General features: G+C 36.8%; 1 protein-coding gene across 2 annotated transcripts in view; it reads left to right on the top strand.

Moving 5' to 3' along the window:
• The window catches only part of LOC102179751 (multidrug resistance-associated protein 4-like), a 607,813-nt gene that overhangs the window by 274,966 nt on the left and 311,399 nt on the right, over positions 1-21,448 (top strand). For both annotated transcript variants that reach the window (XM_018056446.1, XM_018056445.1), the window contains 4 exons: positions 3,271-3,426; positions 10,220-10,309; positions 19,520-19,692; positions 20,283-20,388. In XM_018056446.1, the coding sequence (XP_017911935.1) occupies positions 3,271-3,426; positions 10,220-10,309; positions 19,520-19,692; positions 20,283-20,388 (525 nt within the window). The remainder of the gene's footprint in view (positions 1-3,270; positions 3,427-10,219; positions 10,310-19,519; positions 19,693-20,282; positions 20,389-21,448) is intronic.

Genomic DNA, 21,448 nt, shown 5'->3' with positions numbered 1-21,448 from the left:
AAGTACCTTTTATTTAGGAATGTAAAATTACTGATATTGGTGACATTCCCCACAGGCACTTGGAAAAACCCTTTGGTGACCTGGGAAAGACTTCCAGACATAGCTTTGAAAACTGAATGGTAGAAATAGCCTGGGCCAGATTTTCTTTGAGTTACCTTTTTCTTACTCTCCTTTTTGGAGTTTGTAGTTTATAGTCCTGCTTACACACGTTCTTACAACGTAGTTCTCACCTATGTCCTGATGTGTTTTGATTCACATATGAGAACAGCCGGAAATACAGAGATACCTGGTTTTATTGTGCTTTACTGATACTGCATTTTTTTGCAAACTGAACATTTGTGGCAACCCTGCCTCAAACATGTGGATCAGTACCATTCTCTACAGAATTTGCTAACTTCATGTCTTTGGGTCACATTTTGGTAATTCTCACAATATTTCAAACATTATTATTATATTTGTTATGATCTGTGATCAATGATCTTTGATGTTACTGCTATAATTTGCCAGAGGCTCAGTTGATAATTAGCATTTTTAAACAATAAAAATTTTTTAAATTAAGATACTAATACTGTTTTTTAAGATGTAACACTATTGCTCACATGACAGACTATAGTATAGCATACACATAACTTTTATATAGATGGGGAAACTAAAAAAGTGTGACTTGTTTTCTTGCAGTACTTATTTTATTGTGGTGGTCTGGAATTGAACCTGCCATGTTGCCCAGATCAGCCTGTACACAGAACACATGAGCTATGCATGTGTGCAGAAGAACCTTCCTATATGCAGAAAATGACCTGTTAGTGTCAAATAAATTAAGACAGAAAATTGGCTACAAAGATAAATCAACTAAAGCTACTTTTCTTACATGTAATGTCTGTAAAGATAAATTCCTTTTTGAAGTGCCATTATTGATCTTACAGATTAAGCTTTGGAACTTTGAAGGTATTCAAATGAGAAAATATGTAAGGTTCCCAGAATATAATCAGTGCTCAGAAAGATTTAATTCTTCTCTGTTTAAAGCTGTGAATTTTAAAAATTTACTGACTGAATTAATTTATAAATGATTGAAAGCATGTCTTATGCCCATCATCAATTCCAAATTCCTAAATAGATAGGAAATCATCTTTTGAGAATCTCTCACTAGGGAATCTGCAGTTATGCAAGCTCATTGCTATGAAAAAGCCAGTTTCTGTATACATGCTTTTATTCATTATTATTGAAGTATAGTTAATTTATAATGTGTTACTTTTAGGTGTATAGCAAAGTGATTCAGATGTATAGATTCTTTTTGCATATAGGTTATTACAAAGTACTGAGTATAGTTCCTTGTGCTATATGGTGAAGTGAAGTTGCTCAGTCGTATCCTACTCTTTGTGACCCCATGGACTGTAGCCCACCAGGCTCCTCCATCCATAAGATTTTTCCAGGCAAGGGTACTGGAGTGGGTTGCCATTTCCTTCTCTGGGATCTTCTAGACCCAGGGATTGAATCTGGGTCTCCCACATTGCAGGCAGATGCTTTACCATCTGAACCACCAGGGAAGCTATAGGGTAGGACTTTTTAATTTTGTGTATGTGCTGTGTTTTTATTTTATGTGTATGGTAATGTGTATGTGCTGTGCTATGCTTAGTTGCTCAATCGTGTCTGACTCTGCGACCCCACAGTCTGTAGCCCGCCAGGCTCTTCTGTCCATGGGGATTCTCCAGGCAGGAATAATAGAGTGGGTTTTCATGCCCTCCGCCAGAAGTAATGTGTATATGTTACTCCAAAGTTCCTAATTTACTCCCCCCCCCCACTTTCCCCTTTGGTAACCATAAATTTGTTTTCTATGTCTGTGAGTCTGTTTCTGTTTTGTAAATAAGTTCATTTGTATCTTTTTTTTAAGATCCCACATGTAAGTGATAACATGACATTTGCTTTGCCTTTGTCTGATTTACTTCATGTAGTATAATCTCTTGGTCCATCCATGTTGCTGCAAATGGTAACATTTCATGACTTTTTATGGCTGAGTAGTATTCCCTTTATATACGTATCATATCTTCTTTATCAATTCCTCTGTTAATGGACATTTAATTTGCTTCCATGTCTAGGCTACAGATGTTTATAGCACACAGTGAAAAGCCAAATTTTATAATACAGTTTCATTCCTAACCAGCATTTTACCTGCATTATTGTGATTCTTTGATCTTATTTTTAATGTACTGATTTCTTTCTGCCTTGGTTTTAAATAACCAGACTGATACTTGACATATATCTTTCCAAGGTTTAACTATAAGTATTAATTTGTTTGTACAATGCCTTTTGAACTGTTCAGATGCAAGGTTCCATATAAATAGCAAATGTTTTTTGTGTTGTTGTTGGTTTTATTATATGTGTTTTGCTTACTGGCTACTGTATCTTAAGACACTGAGATGAGTATTTTACAATTTTAAAATGATTTCTTTCAAGACAGAACATAACCAAGGCATTTAATACCTTGAAGTGCTTTAGTTTCTCTACCAGAGAATGTGTGTGTTCTCAGTCGCTCAGTCATGTCTGACTGTTTGTAACCCTATGGACTTTAGCTTGCCATTCTCCTCTGTCCATGGGATTCTCCAGGCAAGAATACTGGAATGAGTTGCCATTTCCTACTCCAGGGAATCTTTCCAACCTAGGGATTGAACCTGCATCATTGACATCTCCTGCATTGATGAGCAGGTTCTTTACCACCAGTGCTACCTGGGAAGCCCAGAGTATAAGCCCTTTTAAATAATAGAACTCTGGGGAAATGTATACTTATTTATATGTAACAGTTCTGATTTGACTTGTTGATATCTCTATGAAATTATCCACAAAATTCTCAAGGTTCAAAATATACAGACAGTAGAAATAAAAACTAAAGATTTATTTCTTGTGGAACACTTAAGCAACTTCTGATTTTTTGTTGCTAATAGATTGATTTTGTTATTTTTAATTCTTCTTTGGACCAGGGGATCTCAACTCGAAGACATTTGTCAATGTCTGACATTTTTGGTTGACAGTTTAGGGGTGCTTCTGGCCTCTAGAGGGTAGAGTCCATGGCTGCTGCTAACCATCCTACAATACACAGGACAGCCTCCCACACCATAACAATGAAGTATTTAAGCAAAAATGTCAATAGTGCCATGGTTGAAAAATATATAGACTATATTCAATATAGAGCTTTTAAAATTCATCTTCAACCACCAGAGTTTCTCCCAGGTTTGTTGCATATTGTTAGTTCTTAATCCCTCCTGGATCTCTTCACAGGTTGGCATCGTGGGAAGAACAGGAGCTGGAAAAAGTTCTTTCATTGCTGCCCTCTTTAGATTGTCAGAGCCTGAAGGTAGAGTGTGGATTGATAGGATCTTGATAACTGAAATTGGACTTCATGATTTAAGGAAGAAAATGTCAATCATACCTCAAGTATGTACATCAGAACATTCTCACATGTTCTTTTCATCCAGTATCTAAGTTTAATTGCTTTTAATTTGATTGATTTTAAAAATGAATGAAAGGGTTAATATTTTCCCCCTCAGTAGAGCATATTTTTAACAGCAGGTATTTTCAGCAGATACTTTAATCAGAAGCCAGGTTTTGTTGTTTGTTCTTTTGGTTTGTGCGTATGTGATTTAATAACTTATCCAGATAGATTTCTAGACTTAAAATTTTGCCAGATGCCACAGTCTTATCCACTGATAACACTCAATTCTGAAAACAATATGACAAATAATTTAGCACTGGAGAGGATTCTATAGGGAAACACAGGTTGTGTCTTACTGATGGAATTTTGCTATGGGAAATAAAGTTAACTTTTTAAAGGTGATTATCTCCCTGCAGGGCTTTTTGTGGAACTGTGGGACTTTAAGGATTACAGAGTGTATGGATGCATTGGGGAGACTTTAATAAATGAGTGATTAATAAAAAAATTTAATGAGGCAAGAAAATCACTTCAGGATTCTTGTGTTGAGAACCCAATAAACAGTATGAAAAGGCAAAAAGATATGATACTGAAAGATGAACCCCTCAGGTCAGTAGGTTTCCAGTATGCTACTGGAGAAGAATGGAGAAATAGCTCCAGAAGGAATAAAGAGGCTGAACCAAAGTGGAAGCAACGCCCAGTTGTGGATGTGTCTGGTGGTAAAAGTAAAGTCTGATGCTGTAAAGAACAATATTGCAGAGGAACCTGGAATGTTAGGCCCATGAATCAAGGTAAATTGGAAGTGGTCAAACAGGAGATGTCGAGAGTGAACATCAACATTTTAGAAATCAGTGAACTAAAATGAATAGGAATAGGTGAATTTAATTCAGATGACCATTATATCTACTACTGTGGGCAAGAATCTCTTAGAAGAAATGGAGTAGCCTTCATAATCAACAAAAGAGTCTGAAATGCAGTACTTGGGTGCAATCTCAAAAATGACAGAATAATCTTGGTTTGTTTTCAAGGCAAACCATTCTACATCACAGTAATCCAAGTCTATGCCCCAACAACTAATGCTGAACAAGGTGAAGCTGAATGGTTCTATCTAGACCTATAAGACCTTCTAGAACTAATACCAAAAAAAGATGTCCTTTTCATAAAAATCATTGCAGATGGTGGCTGCAGCCATGAAATTAAGAGACACTTGCTCCTTGGAAGAAAAACTATGACAAACCCAGACAGCATATTAAAAAGCAGAGACATCACTTTGCTGACAAAGTTCTGTATAGACAAAGCTATGGCTTTTCTAATAGTCATGCATGGATGTGAGAGTTGGACCATAAAGAAGGATGAGCACTGAAGATTTGATGCTTTCAAACTGTGGTGTTGGAGAAGATGCTTGAGAGTCTCTTCAACAAGGAGATCAAGCCAGTCAGTCCTAAAGGAAATCAACTCTGAATATTCATTGGAAGGACCAATGCTGAAATTGAAGCTCCAATACTTTGGCCACTTGATGTAAAGAACTGACTCTTTAGAAAAGACCCTGATGCTGGGAAAGATTGCAGGAAGGAGGAGAAGGGGGTGACAGAGGATGACATGGTTGGATGGCATCATTGACCCAATGGACATGAGTTTGAGCAAACTCTGGAGATAGTGAAGGACTTGGAAGCCTGGTGTGCTGCAGTCTATAGAGTCGCAAAGAGTCAGAACTTAGTGACTGAACAACAACAACAAGCAGGCAAGCAGTAGAGTAGTGAAGAAGAATATGGGATATGGAATTCCATCTCTGTGCATCTCAATATTCTCTCCCTTACAAGGCAGCCAATAAGTACCAACTCCTTGAGCTATTGTGAGGACTTAATAGGTCTGTGTATGGGATGCTTCATATAAAACCAGTATCTGGCTGCTGTGATGGTGGAAATTTGAATTGACCATTTCTTCTTGGTCTCTGATTCTGTTTTCCTTTGTTCTGCTTCTTAAAGAAGTATAATTTTCAGGAAACATTTTGGCAATTCTCTAAAATGTAACAAAAGTGAATAAGTATAGATCAAAATAGGAAGATATTTCTCCCAGTGCTATGTCCTTCACTTGAACAGTATCAGTTTAGAAACAAGTTTATTCACTATGTGTCATGGGCTAATAAATGTCAGAAGATACTTAAAATCTTAGCCCTCCCCAGCCAAGAGTCTTTTCTCTTTACAGTGTCTTGCTGACTATAGAGATGGAAAAGTCTGTTGACTTGATTACTTAAAGTTACTTGTCTGAGTGCAGAAAGCTTATATCCCCCTTCCCCAAAGGAGTAGGAAGCAGTGATGCTTGTGTCTCAACACCCTGATTTAGGGAACCTAGGAAGCTGAGAGGAGACTCTGCAGAGGGGGAGCCCAAGGCTGTTTCTTTGAGTTGCCCCACTCAGGTGAGCCAGGCCCACACCATCTTCCCTGGCTCCCTGCTCCCTGTGATCCTGGGAGCAGCAGCGAGCTTCTGGGATCATTTCTCTTTCTCTCTTTCTCCCTGCTAGGTTCATCTCCATCACTGTTGACCCCACCACGAGCAAGTCAGAACTGGGAGAGATGTGATAGCACCAAGCACCTGCATAGGAGCCAGAGGCAGGGAAATGGTGTCTTAGAGCATCAGTCCTGGAGTCATGGGGGGTGGTGGGAAGCTTTCAGAAACAAATACTATATTCTTAAGAAAATACTCCTCAATTTGTATTCAAAATTTCAGGAATAAGTAAAAACTGAAAGCAGTTCCTAGGTACTTTCCTTAAACAACAGGGAGCTGAAGTGTGTGCATCCTTTATGCTCATGATGTGAAGTAGTTATGTTCCCCAGAAAGAACACCACAGAGTGATTACATTCAAGTAGTAGCTGCTTATCTAAAATAATCTGAAAAAATGGATTTCAAAACTTCTTTGGATGACTCTCTGCACCTAGAGACCCTTATGCTGTTGGCACAAAGAAAATGTTTTCAGTTGAAGAGAGATGCCTTGCAAATTGAGTGTTTATGATTACAGACCAAGGGTTGGCACAGATCAGCACAGATCTGTTTATTATGATTAAATGGATTCATTTTTATATGTAATAGGTTTTTGAAAAATCAAGGCAAAAGTTAGCTATTTTTTTTTAAAATAGCCTACTATGCTCTTTTGGTATTTCTATTTCCTGAGCTTTCTATAGTAAGTTGAAAGAGGTAAATCAGAGCTGTCTCTCTCTAAGACATCCCAAATTACCTGGCTTTCTTTCCCTTTTTTTTCCTCATTGGGAACAAAACTCAGAAGAGATTGATGTTCTATTACTAGGATCTAGACCAATGCAGTCAGAAGTTTTTGTTAAGTCCCTTTGAACTGTTCCTTGGAGCTACCAAAAGAGAACTTTACAGGACTTATATTCATTTCTTTTGCTGGCAAGCAATATTCTTTCTTCTGAATATGGATGATGATCAGTTCATTTAGAGGCTGCTGCTGCTAAGTCTCTTCAGTTGTGTCTGACTCTTTGTGACCCCCACGGATTGTAGCCTGTCAGGCTCCTCTGTCCATGGGATTCTCCAGGCAAGAATACTGGAGTGCCATTTTCTCCTCCAGGGATCTTCCTGAGCCAGGGATTGAACTCGTTTAGAGGCTACAGGGTTACAAAAAAAAAAAAAGGAAGCACACTAAGATTTTAAAACAACTCTGGGTCCCTATTCTTAAAGCAGGGAGATGAGCTGCACCTTAAAGGTTCTCAGATTAGAAATGAGGACAGAGCTTTTAGGACTCAAGGAAGCAGCAGCTGTAGTTACGCTTCATTACATTAGTGGAGGGCAGTTTCCTGGTTTGGGACTCAAATCATTAAAACTGTTGTTCTGTATCTGCCCCATTTGTAACCAGTTGTATGATTTTTGTGTAGGTCCCAGGCGGTTTTAAGCATCGGGTTAGTGGGCAGAGATTCTTTGTAAGATAATGAAAGTCTTATCTTCCAGGAGCATATAAAAAGGTCCAGTAAGACTGAGGTTTTCAGGCTTGCAGTTGTGTTGAGGGATTATCAATTTGCTACACTAAATGCTCTGATTCAGAGTGGCCATTTTTGTGTCACATGTCTAATATGAACTTACAGTAGTAACAAGGGAAAAATTACTACTAAATATGGTATGAAGTGTTAAATTTAAAAAGTATCAACTTTATGCCATGATGAAAAACAGATTTGAAGCTAGTACTCCATTTAAAACACTATATTGACAATGAGCATTTATTTTCCTGATTCTGCTGTGCCAGCTAACTCTTATTGTTGTTGTTCAGTTGTTATGTCCAGCACTTTGTGACCTGTAGCACACTAGGCTCCTCTAACTGTCTAATTCTCATTAAATGATATTTAATTGTGTACCTTCAGAAAGAATATACTTAGACCAATAAATTTAGTGTATATTTATAAGAAGTTTTTATGTTCTACTGTAAATCTCTACACTGAAGTGTTCTGCCTGTAAACATCTTTATAATGCTTATTTATAAGATTAGTTTATTCATTGCCTAGAGGTGGGTACTGTAATAATAATATCTGTTGTTGTTACTTTGATCCTTATCTGCCCTTGCATATGTGTCTACTGTGAGCACTTTTACAGTCAGATCTACAGTTCATATTTCAATAGATAATTCTTTTTATTCAACAAGCTTTGATGAAAATTCTACTGATTTTGAGATATATATTTGGCATGTCAAACAAAGGGAAATGCTCTTATTTATTAAACTATGTTCTTCCATCTACTACAGCTAAATGAACATGCATAATCTCCCAATATATCCTTTTAAACTAGCAGTATAGATGTAAGTGGGTACCCTTATTGCAATGGGAAATGCTTAAACTTAATTTTTAGTTTCAGTTGCTCAGTCTTAGGAAGGAGAGATAAGAAAGACTTCCTCAGTGATCAGTGCAGAGAAATAGAGGAAAACTATAGAATGGGAAAGACTAGAGATCTCTTCAAGAAAATTAGAGATACCGAGGGAACATTTCATGCAAAGATGGGCACAATAAAGGACAGAAATGGTATGGACCTAACAGAAGCAGAAGATGTTAATAAGAGGTGGCAAGAATACACAAGAACTATACAAAAAAGATCTTCATGACCCAAATAATCATGATGCTGTGATATCCATCTAGAGTAAGACATGCTGGTGTGAAGTTAAGTGGACCTTAGGAAGTATCACTATGAACGAAGTTAGTGGAGGTGATGGATGGAATTCCAGTTGAGTTATTTCAAATCCTAAAAGGTGATGCTGTTAGAGTGCTGCACTCAATATGCCAACAAATTTGGAAAACTCATGAGTGGCCACAGGACTGAAAAGGTCAGTTTTCATTCAAATCTCAAAGAAAGGCAATGTCAAAGAATGTTCATATTACTGCACAATTGCACTTATCTCACATGCTAGCAAAGTCATGCTCAAAATTCTCCAAGCCAGGCTTTGACAGTAAGTGAACTGTGAAATTCTAGATGTTCAAGTTAGATTTAGAAAAGGCAGAGGAACCAGAGATCAAATTGCTAGCAACTGTTGAATCATTGAAAAAGCAAAAGAGTTCCAGAAAAACATCTAGTTCTGCTTTATTGACTATGCCAAAACCTTTCATTGTGTGCATCACAACAAACTCTGGTAAATTCTTAAAGAAATGGGAATATCAGACCACCCTACTTGCCTCTTGAGAAATCTGCATGCAGGTCAAGAAGCAACAGTTAGAACTGGACATGGAATAACAGATTGGTTCCAAATCAGGAAAGGAGTATGTCAAGGTTATATATTGTCACCCTGGTTATTTAACTTATATGCAGAATATATCATGAAAAATGCTGGGCTGGATGAAGCACAAGCTGGAATCAAGATTGCTGGGAGAAATATCAATAACCTTAGATATGCAGATGACATTACCCTTATGGCAGAAAGCAAAGAAGAGCTAAAGTTCCTCTTGATGAAAGTGAAAAAGGAGAGTGAAAAAGTTGGCTTAAAACTCAACATTCAGAAAACTAAGATCATGATATCCGATCCTATCACTTCATGACAAACAGATGGGGAAACAATGGAAACAGTGAGAGATTTTATTTTTGGGGTCTCCAGAATCACTGCAGTTGGTAATTACAGCCATGAAATTAAAAGACACTTGCTCCTTGGAAGAAAAGCTATGACCAACCTAGACAGCATATTAAAAAGCAGAAACATGACTTTGCCGACAAAGGTCCATCTAGTCAAAGCTATGGTTTTTCCAGTAGTCATGTATAGATGTGAAAGTTGGAGTATAAAGAAAGCTGAACACAAAAGAATTGATGCTTTTGAACTGTGGTGTTGGAGAGGACTCTTGAGAGTCCCTTGGACTGCAAGGAGATCCAACCAGTCCCTCCTAAAGGAAATCAGTTCTGGATATTCATTGGAAGGACTGATGCTGAGGCTAAAACTCCAATACTTTGGCCACCTGATGTGAAGAACTGACTCATTTGAAAAGACCCTGGTGCTGGGAAAGATTGAAGGTAGGAAGAGAAGGGGACGACAGAGGATGAGATGGTTGGATGGCATCACTGACTCAATGGACACGAGTTTGAGTAAACTCCGGGAGTTGGTGAAGGGCAGGGCAGCCTGGTGTTTTGCAGCAGTCCATGGGGTCACAAAGAGTTGGACATGACTGAGTGACTGAACTGAATTGAACTGATTTGCAACCTTATTATTAATGATTGTAGTAAACTTTGTGTTTTTTTTTTTTTTTCATTTTAAGTCTGTTCTCTAAAAACTGGAATGAAATGAAGAGGCTGCAGTAATAACATTCTCTATTTTGTTGTATTTAGGATCCTATTGTGTTCACTGGAACAATGAGGGAAAATCTGGATCCCTTTAATAAGCATACAGATGAGGAACTATGGAATGTCTTAGAAGAGGTAATTTATTAAATATGATAAACTTGTTAGCTTCAATATCTAATGTGTGTGTACATTTAAAAGCATTGTAGGTAATTAAGGGTGCTTAACAGTTTAATTGACTTCATTTACCTCCTAGGAGAACATTGATGACATGGGTGTACTTAAAATGTATGTAAGATGAAATGAGTACTTATGAAAACCAACAGTATAATGCATCATGTTTCCATTTTACCTTTTTCCCTAGAACCCAAAGCAATTAGATACATTACGTTTCTTGCCCTTAGTAGAACACTAAACTAGAAGGTAAAATTATGTGTTCAAATTCTACTAGTGACCTAGTGAATTAAATACCTTAATTTGCAACATTCATTTTATTCCTTTGATCTTAGGAAGTATCTACTATGTGGAGATATCAGTTGTTTTTCATTATTAACAGAAAGATAAATGAGATCATGCCAGTAACATGGCATGAAATTTCATAAGAAAGAGTTTATTAAAGATATATTATACATTTGAAAAGTGATAATTATTTATTAGCAGTTGCATCATTCAATGCTGCAGAGCATATGCTGGTAACAGAACTCTGGAGCTGAGAGTTTGTACTAAGAGAGGCTTTGTACTAAGTTCATTTCTAGAGGATTTTCTATTATTTGTGCCATGTTTCTCTCTGGCCCACTACTTTGAATCTCCTTGGTCTTGTATGAAAAGGATTTTGACTGTTAAGATGCTCTTTTTAAAAAATTTTTAATATTATTTATTTCTGTGCATTTTCCCTAGTTTTGCAAATTTATTCTAAGGTACTGATGGCAGAAACTCTACCTAGACTTCTAAATAATAGGCAGACTTCTAGGCTCTCATAGAAAATACCTAGCCAGGTCTTTTGCCTTGAAAGAGTATGTGTTGTACAAATAGGCACTGATATTTATTTTCTCTCATTTTAGAGAATTGTACCTTATTTCTTAATTTTGTGTGTGTGTGTGTGTCAAAAATACCAGAAAGCAATTGCTCACATTGTTGTTTTGAATCAGTGTTTTTATCTTTTGGTGTCACTTTTCCAGGGATAGCACTGAGATGTGTAATTTATAGAAAGCCTTTGACTATGAGTCAGCAGATTTGGAGGTCTGACAATTTCCTGCCAATAATTCTGGTTTCTGAACGTTGTCAGCATTGGGTATTTACACACCCACCCTGCTTTCCAGCAATTGTGGGAATTTTATTTTCCTAAATCAGGCTGGTTACTTCACCTTAACCTAATTGGAAAACAGTGGGCCTCTGATTTCATTTAAGTTTGTAAGTCTTTCTACAGTGACATTCTAGAAGAAAAGAGGTGGGAACAATAAACCACCAAGTGTAAATAAAGGTAAGATGATAGACTGCTCTTGAGGTCATAGGATGCATTTACTGGTGAAATTGGGACACATTTTAAACTGGAAGCTCTGGTATAGCCCTACTTATTTCTGAGCTTGAGATCTCTCTTCAGAGATTCTACAAAAAATTACTTTAAAATTTTAAAAAACATTATTCCATGGACAGAAAAGAAATGCTAATTGGAAATAAATCCTGTTAAAAACTCTCTTAGAACTTGGCCCTAAAACTTGTTAATTCACCTGAAGGAGCTAAAATTAAAATAAAATTTTGTAGCCTCTCAATTCTAAAATGATGACTGGTACATGATACTAAGATCTACATTTATTTAGACTACATTTGGAACTTTCCATACACAGAAATAAATATGAGTTTATGTCACAAAGTGAAGTGTGTGGTTTCCATGTATTGCTTCTGAAATTAACCCTATTATTTTAGTGATATATCTTAAAGTGAGAAATCATCCCATCATTGTGTTCCTCTGGGAATTATTTCTTTATGTCCTTTGTATATATTGTTTACCGATCTCCACTGGAAAACATGTAAATCTCATAAAGAAGTAATTCCTAGAGGAACACCATGATGGGATGATTTCTCAGTTTAAGCAATGAGGTCAGTTTTTAGGTGGATTAAAAACCCCAGCCATTGCTTTATAAATAAAGCCAAAGTGAAACTGCCAATCAAAACTAATACAGTTTACCTGAGAGTAAGAGGGCACCCATTTTACTCTTTAAGAACTTTAACTAAAAGGAAAAGATGCTTTAAAAATTTTTTTAAGTCCTCTATTTCTGCCTTCTCATTCTCTCCTGTTAGAGATGGACGTCCATAAGGGAGATAGGCCTATGGATGCTGTCCCTCTCATCTTGGTTATTTTTCAAAATATGTTAAAAATATGTTTTTCAATTTCTGAAAAATAGCCAACTTACTATACACTGAAGAATGTTCATTAGAAGTTAGAGCACCTAAAAAAAAATAGCAGCTCTACAAATATATAGAGTAGTGCTTAAAGATGAAGCACTTTATCACTCAAAGATTAAAAGAGCAGAGTAGATAAAACTCTGGAAATGAGTCAGCAGTGTGTTGCTTTCTCTGAAAAAACAAACCAGTTTTGATCCAGGAGTTTACAATTGAGAATATAGTATGTCATGTCAAAATTGTGCAGAAAACATCCAGTTATGTGAACCATTGATAGTATCTCTCTTAAAATACAAGTAGCTCTCATCACACAGGAAGGCAAGATACAGAAATCTAGGCATTAGCAACCTGTGCATGCGGTTCAGCCTTGCTATGGCAACAGGTCACAGGCCCATTTCCCAGGGCTTTGTATTTAGGTGAACAAGCTCCCCCTTTATTTCATTTACTGCTGGCTCTGCTCTGGTAATAGCTCTTCCCCATTTGCTGACTGCATTTCACTGTCTCTTTTCAGCCCACACCAGCCTTTCATTTTGAAAAGTAAGGAGGTTTCACAAAATGTAGAAACCATCTTACATCTGTGTTAACCTTCTGTGAGGGACGTTGGCACCTGGTTGAGAAAGATGATTTATTTACTAGGTTATTTGAAAGTGTTTATGATGATAGAACTGAGGTGTCTTATAAGTTCAGCTTATTATTTTCAGTTTTTCTGTAGTTTATTATTTTCCCAAGCTCAAAAATGATATGAACTATTCTATACAAGATATGTAATTTCAAATAGTGCTATTTTCTCTGTTTTTCTTCAATCACCAACTTTTTAAAAAAAGGTTTCCATAAAGTTAGATATTATGATATCTTGGGGCCAGTTAATTGTTGTTATAAGGAATATATTTCTTTTACAATGATATTTAATGAGAAAATAGTATTATATAAAATTATGTATGGATTTATTTCCTATCTTATAGAAACAGGTTGTGTCACAAGACAAGATGCACTTGTCGCTTCATTCATTCTTCCAACAAATGTGTATTGAGAGTTTTTTGGATAGGCAGTGTTGCAGATTCTGGGGCTATCACAGTTACCAGAAGAGACAAAGTCTCTATCCTTTTGGAGTTTATCTTCTTATAGAAAAGGTAAAAAACAAACCACCAATGTGTGTGTAATGAAGTCTCAGTACTGAAACAGGCAGAGAGAAAAATAAAGTAGAACATGAGGAGAGGATAGCTGACAGCACTATTAACAATGGGCAATTCTGTTGATCTCTTCATATCAACCTCTGCTGTAGATTCTCCACATACTGACTCACATTATACTCTAACAATGTTAGGAGGAAAACGCTTCATTACAATATTATAGTCTTATTTAGAGTTTAGGAAGCTAAGATAGATTAAGCTCAGGAAATTTCCCAGTTGGTAGACCAGGCAGGACTTATGCCTAGACTGTCTAGGTTCAAGGTCCCAATTTTCTGTTTTAAAACCTTCAAATCACAGGAACATGCAAGGAATGGTATGATGAACACATATATAACTTCACCAAAATTCACCAGTTGTTGATTTTTTTCCTGTATTTTCTTTCTCTCTACTATCATCTATATTTTGCTGAACTGTTTGAAAGTAAGTTGTGGAAACTTTTTTTAAAGTTGCAACTCATCCTAAGTACACAAACATGCACTTTTTAAAAACAAGAACATTCTCCTAATGTTCCTAATAACATTATACTAATATCTCACTCAAGAAATTTAATAGTAATATTACACTATTTGGCTTCCCTGAGAGCTCAGTTGGTAAAGAATCTGCCTGCAATGCAGGAGACCTCAGATGGATTCCTGGGTCTGGAAGATCCGCTGGAGAAGGGATAGGCTATCCACTCCAGTATTCTTGGGCTTCCCTTGTGGCTCAGCTGGTAAAGAATCCACCTGCAATGTGGGAGACCTGGGTTTGATCCCTGAGTTGAGAAGAACCCCTGGAGAAGGGAAAGTTTACCTACTCCAGTATTCTGGCCTGGAGAATTCCATGGACTGTAGTCCATGGGGTCTCAAAGAGTTGGATACGACTGAGTGACTTTCACTTCAGTTCGCTGCATTACACTATTATCTAATATGTTTTCAGACTCTCCAGCTGTAACTTCTAGTTATTGTCTACTTTTTTCCATTCAAATAATTATAACCTGATTATATGATTACACTACAAAAGGTCTTATTATTTGTAGCATTGTCATAACCATCCCTGATCCATAAATGAAGTTAGAGTCTCAGAAAACCATTAGTTTGGAAAACATTTTCACCTCACAACAGCTTATTCCTTGTCAGGCATATATAGACAACTTGAAGGAAAGTAAAAACCAGATTAGTGATGAGATATCATCTGAGTCACCAGTAGGTTTGAGGTTATTTCCTCACAGTCATGATGTCAGTCTTAAGAAAGACCAATTTGCATTTACAAGGATTACCAAAGTCAACTCAGAAGGAAAAGTGAGAAAGTCTTGCCTGTGTTACACTCTTGATCAGTCTTATCACTTGAGTTTAGATTTATGGAATATGTTTCATAGAATATTCAGTAAGGCCTCTTCCTTGTAATGAGGTGGCAGGGGTGGGGGTGATTAAGCTGACCTCCATTTGAGAATTTTCATTGCAGCCACTTGCCTCATAGTCCATATCTTATCCTTCAGATTTTGCATACCCTTCCTGCTATCACTAAATACTAATACCATATTTAATCCTTACTCAGAATTCCCATTTCTATGGACTAGACTTTCATAAGGAACACAATTCAGGATAACATTCATGGAAGTACTCCAGCATTTAGGATACCATGAAAATATTGCCCACTCACCCTGGTGTTTTGTAATTTGCCTTTGTAATTCTGTGTACCTGCTAATTGGCCATCACTCATCTATCTTTAGTCCTTTAATTTGAAGTGTATTTACTCTCTGTTCTTTAATTTCAAGCACAGTCTGAATTTTGTTCTTAATCTATAATATTTCTCTAAAACAAATATTCATTGAACTGACCCCTGCAACTCAGTATAGTTTCAGATTATCTTTGGCAGTTAAAAAGTTGATTATTTAATCTTCCAATTTTTATTTTATGAGGATAGATTAATACAAATATCACCTATACCCATAGTCTGGGGGAAATAACTTCTTGTGTCGTGGTCTTGTTTTTCCTGAGTTTTCACTGAAAAACATTCATGAAATTCTTCAAAGAAGACATACAGATGGCCAATAGACACATGAAAAGATGCTCAGCATTATTAATTATTAGAGAAATGCAAATCAAAACCACAATGAGGTACCAACTCATACCAGTCAGAATGGCTATCATCAAAAAGTCTATAAATAATAAATGCTAGAGAAGATGTGGGAAAAAAGGAACTCCAACACACTGCTGTGTGTGTTTATGCTCAGTCATGTTTGACTCTTGGCAACCCTATGAACTGTAGCCTGCCAGACTTCTCTGTCCACAGGATTTTCCAGGCAGGAATACTGGAGTGGGTTGTCATTTCCTTCTCCAGAGGATCTTCCTGACCCAGGGACCACATTTCTCTCATCTCCTTCATTGGCAGCTGGATTTTTTACCATTGAGCCACTTGGGAAATCCCCAACACACTGTTGGTGGGAATGTAAATTGGTGTGTGGAAAACAGTATGGAAGTTCCTAAAAAAACTAAAAATAGAGTTACCAGATGATCCAGCAATTATACTCCTGGGTATATATCTGGGGAAAATGGAAATACTAATTTGAAAAGAACATGTACCCCAGGGTTCATTACTGCACTATATGCAATAGCCAAGATATAGAAGGAACTCAAGTTTCTATCAACAGACAATTGGTTTCAGAAGATGTGGCAACGTACACACATAAATATATCTATGTTTTATATGTATATATGTATGTATATAGTGTTATACAGACATAAAAATCAATAAAATATTGCTATTCACAGCAACATGGATAGACCTAGAAAATCATCCTAAGTGAGTGAAGTCAGGGAAAGACAAACATTATATGATATCACTTATATATGGATTCTAAAAAATAAAGCAAATTAATGTATATATAAAAAGAAACAGACTCACAGACATAGAAAATAAACTTATGATTACCAAAGGGGAAAGAGAGGGATCAATCAGGAGTATGAAATCCACAGATACAAACTAATATATATAAAATAGAGAAGCAACAAGGATTTACTGTATAGCACAGGGAACTAGAGTACCTTACAGCAAGGGATTAGATCTGATAGACAGAGTGCCTGAAGAACTATGGACGGAGGTTCATGACATTGTACAGGAGGCAGTGACCAAAACCATCCCCAATAAAAAGAAATGCAAAAAGGCAAAATTGTTGCCTGAGGAGGGCTTACAAATAGCTGAGAAAAGAAAGAAGTGAAAGGCAAAGGAGAAAAGGAAATATATACTCATCTAAATGAAGAGTTCCAAAGAATAACAAGGAGACATAAGGAAGCCTTCCTAAGTGAAAAATGAAAAGAAATAAAGGAAAACAATAGAATGGGAAAGACTAGAGATCTCTTCAAGAAAATTAGAGATAAAAAGGGAACGTTTCATCAAAGATGGGCACAATAAAGGACAGAAATGGTATGGACCCAACAGAAGTAGAAGATATTAAGGAAAGGTGGCAAGAATACATAGAAGAACTATACAAAGAAGAGCTTAATGATCCAGATAACCATGATGGTGTGATCCCTCACCTAGAGCCAGACATCCTGGAGTGTGCAGTCAAGTCGGCCTTAGGAAGCATCACGATGAACAAAGGTAGTGGAAGTGATGGAATTCAAGTTGAGCTATTTCAAATCCTAAAAGATGATGCTGTTAAAGTGTTGCACTCAATATGCCAACAAATTCGGAAAACTCAGCAGTGGCCACAGGACTGGAAAAGGTCAGTTTTCATTCCAATCCCAAAGAAAGGCAATGGCAAAGAATGCTCAAACTACTTCACAGTTGCAGTCATCTTACACGCTAGCAAAGTAATGCTCAAAATTCTCCAAGCCAGGCTTCAACAGTAAGTGAGCTGTGAACTTCCAGATGTTCAAGATGGATTTAAAAAGGCAGAGGAATCACAGATCAAATCGCCAACATCTGTTGGATCATTGAAAAAGCAAGAGAGTTCCAGAAAAATGTCTACCTTTGCTTTACTGACTATGGCAGAGCCTTTGATTGTGTGGATCACAACAAACTATGGAAAATTCTTAAAGAGATGATAATACCAGACCACCCGATCTGCCTCCTGAGAAATTTGTATGCAGGTCAAGAAGGAACAGATAGACCCAGACATAGAACAATGGACTGGTTCCAAATTGGGAAAGGAGTATGTCAAGACTGTATATTGTCACCCTGCTAATGTACTTACATGCAGAGTACATTATGTGAGGTGCTGGGCTGGATGAAGCACAAGCTGGAATCGAGATTGCCAAGAGAAATATCAATAACCTCAGATATGCAGATGACACCACCGTTATGGCAGAAAGCGAAGAAGAACTAAAGCACCTCTTGATGAAAGTGAAAAAGGAGAGTGAAAAAGCTGGCTTAAAACTCAACATTCAAAAAACAAAGATCGTGGCATCTTGTCCCGTCACTTCATGACAAACAGATGTGGAAACAATGGAAACAGTGAGAAACTTTATTTTGGGGGCTACAAAATCACTGCAGATGGTGACTACAGCCATGAAATTAAAAGACTCTTGCTCCTTGGAAGAAAAGCTATGATCAACCTAGATGGCATATTAAAAAGCAGAGACATTATTTTGCTGACAAAGATCTATCTAGTCAAAGCTATGGTTTTTCCAGCAGTCACGTATGGATGTGAGAGTTGGACCATAAAGAAAGCTGAGCCCTGAAGAATTGATGCTTTTGAACTGTGATGTTGGAGAAGACTCTTGAGAGTCCCTTGGACTTCAAGGAGATCCAACCAGTCCATCCTAAAGGAAATCAGTCCTGAATATCCATTGGAAGGACTGATGCTGAAGCTGAAACTCCAATCCTTTGGCCACCTGATGCAAAGAACTGACTCATTGGAAAAGACCCTGATGTTGGGAAAGAGTGAAGGCAGGAGGAGAAGGAGACGACAGAGGATGAGATGGTTGGATGGCATCACCAACTTGATGGACATGAGTTTGAGCAGGCTCGGGGAGTTGGTGATGGACGCTGATGATGGAAGCCTGGTGCACTGCGGTCCATGGGGTGGCAAAGAGTGAAACAGGACTGAGTGACTAAACTGAACTGGCTGATAGTAAGTTACAGTGGAAAATAATCTGAAGGAAAAAAAATATACATATAAACTGATTCACTTTGCTGTATACCTGAAACTAAAATAATATAGTAAATAAATTACAGTTCAAGAAAAAAACTTTTCAAAATTATAACATTGAAGAAAATGCACTTGACTTGTTCACAATTATGGAATTAAACATGAGAAAAAATCATCACCAAAATAGCTCTAGCTTTACTGATTTATGAGGTACAATTTGCCATTGTTTGAATTTATTTATTTATTTTTTGGACATTTGGACCTTGCATCATGGTGCTGATAAGATTATATATTTAGAGAACCATACTTCCTACACTCAACATATATATATATGTTTTTAATTTACTTACTTTAGTGTAGTAAATCCTTTGCAGTAAACTCTATTTTTGGGAAATTTAACTCATCCATCCTTTTACCTTTTCTATTCAAATCGCACTGAGAGAAATAGCTTAGTTTTTTGAGAGACTTTCTTAATTAATCCTTAAGTAGGTGTCGGGAACACTGAGACCTTTTTGAATCCACCATCTTCCTCAGTGAACACTCTTTGGAAAGAGCTCTCCCCATCACCTGGCTGTACATGTAAGATACATAAGTCCTGAGGATGTCAAAGCTCTAATGTCTAAGAGGCTTGTCTACTTCAGTAGTTGTTTGTTTAAGAAAATGTCATTCTTCTTTCTATATGCACAGGTACAACTTAAAGAAGTCATCGAAGAGCTTCCTGATAAAATGGATACTGAATTAGTAGAATCTGGATTGAATTTAAGTGTTGGGCAAAAACAACTGGTGTGCCTTGCCAGGGCTATTCTCAGGAAAAATCAGATATTGATTATTGATGAAGCCACAGAACATGTGGATCCAAGGTATGGAGCTGAGATTCATGAAACTTGGAATCTGAATTTTAAATATGGTAAATGAGAACTATTTAGTGATTGAGAAATGTTTTTTATGTGCTCTATTTTCCCCAAAGACATCTCCTGATAACATTAATTCCAAAAAACAGGGGAAGAAACCAAAACGTGGTAATAATGTTGTTATGAGGCATCCTGAGAGAGCTAGATTTGTAAATCCAGCTCCTGATAGTTTCAAGCATTTTGGTGGGAAGACAGCTTTCCATTGTTTTAAGAAAAATAGTAAGTTTCCAAGTAGACTTTCCCCTGAGTTGTGAAGATTTCCTGGAGCAGGAAATGGCAACCCACTCCAGTATTCTTGCCTGGGAAATCCCATGGACAGAAGAGCCTGGTGGGTTATAGTCCATGAGGTTGCAAAAGAGTCAGACACAACTAAGCAACTAAACAACAACAATAAAGACTTTTTATACTTAGTTTTTTAAGAGCAGGATTACGTCTCAAGTATTGATTTTTAAAAACATAAAAAATATCATGTGATATTTTTAAGTCTTAAGTCTGCTTTACCTGTCTTTACTTAACTAAATGTAATTCTTTGATTCCAGCACTGATGATTTAATACAAAAAAAGATCCATGAGAAATTTGCACAGTGTACTGTGCTAACCATCGCACACAGGTTGAGCACCATTATTGACAGTGACAGGATAATGGTAAGGTTCTCACTTGTGGGATTTCCATTGTTTCCATTTACCTTCAATTTTAAAATTTATTCTTCCTCATAAAACTTGATTAAAACTTCTAATTAATTAATTCTTATTTTTTCCTCTCATTCTTGACAATAACTCAAGTACTTAAGTGTAGTTTCAGAATGTGCTATTAAGTAATACATTCAGTAATTTCCTATTTCCATTTAAAAGTTTATTTGAATTGCTGTTTTTTTAAGGCATCCAACCATGAAAATATTCCAAACTCACAATGAGACTTCAAATTTCAGAGTGGTGCAACAAAGTAATTTTTACTGTGTCACAGTTCTTTCAGCATTTTTGTATTCCCTTAATAAAAACAGCATTTCATTAGACTGTCAGGCAGATGTTAGGTGAAGTTGCAGAATTTCCCAGTTGTTGGGACATTCACAATATGTGCTGTTAGAGGGGAGTGGCCCCTTGCAAAAAGTTCTTTTGGTTTTTAAGTAAAAATAAACATATTTTTCATTTTCACCTAGAACTATTGCTTGAACATATTCAAAGTTCTATTCCACTATCGTCTGCCATTTTTCAAGGAAACTATAATTGCATCTTTCAAAACTATATTGAGCAAAAAACTATTTCAGGTACCTTTAAAGTCTTCCTGGGAATTAATATTCTTTCCATTAAAAAGAATTTTATAAAAAAGCAAAATTAATAGAAACCCAAAGGAGCAAGCGTTTGCTGAATATGGCAGATGAGTCAGAACTTCAAGCCAAGCTGTAACAGTTTTGCCTGGCCATCAAAGAACATGCGCGTCTTACATTACCTGATGGAAGATAAATTCATTTTCTGTCGACTAATCTAGACACTTACATCAAGTGCTTGCTTAAGTTGGCCTAAACGAGGAGAAGTACTCGTTGGAATTAACTGTTCGGTTTTCTGAAGGAGCGCATAACAGAAGTCTCCCTCCCAGTCCCACCATATACACAACACCACCTTCTCTGGATGAAGACTTGGACTTTGGTGTGTTATTTTTTGTTGGTGGTAGTTCATTTCACTTACCACAATCTCTTTCCATGCCCAA

Source organism: Capra hircus, chromosome 12, assembly GCF_001704415.2.
Source record: "Capra hircus breed San Clemente chromosome 12, ASM170441v1, whole genome shotgun sequence".
Lineage (NCBI taxonomy): Eukaryota > Metazoa > Chordata > Mammalia > Artiodactyla > Bovidae > Capra > Capra hircus.
This window is presented reverse-complemented; position numbering and strand designations above follow the sequence as displayed.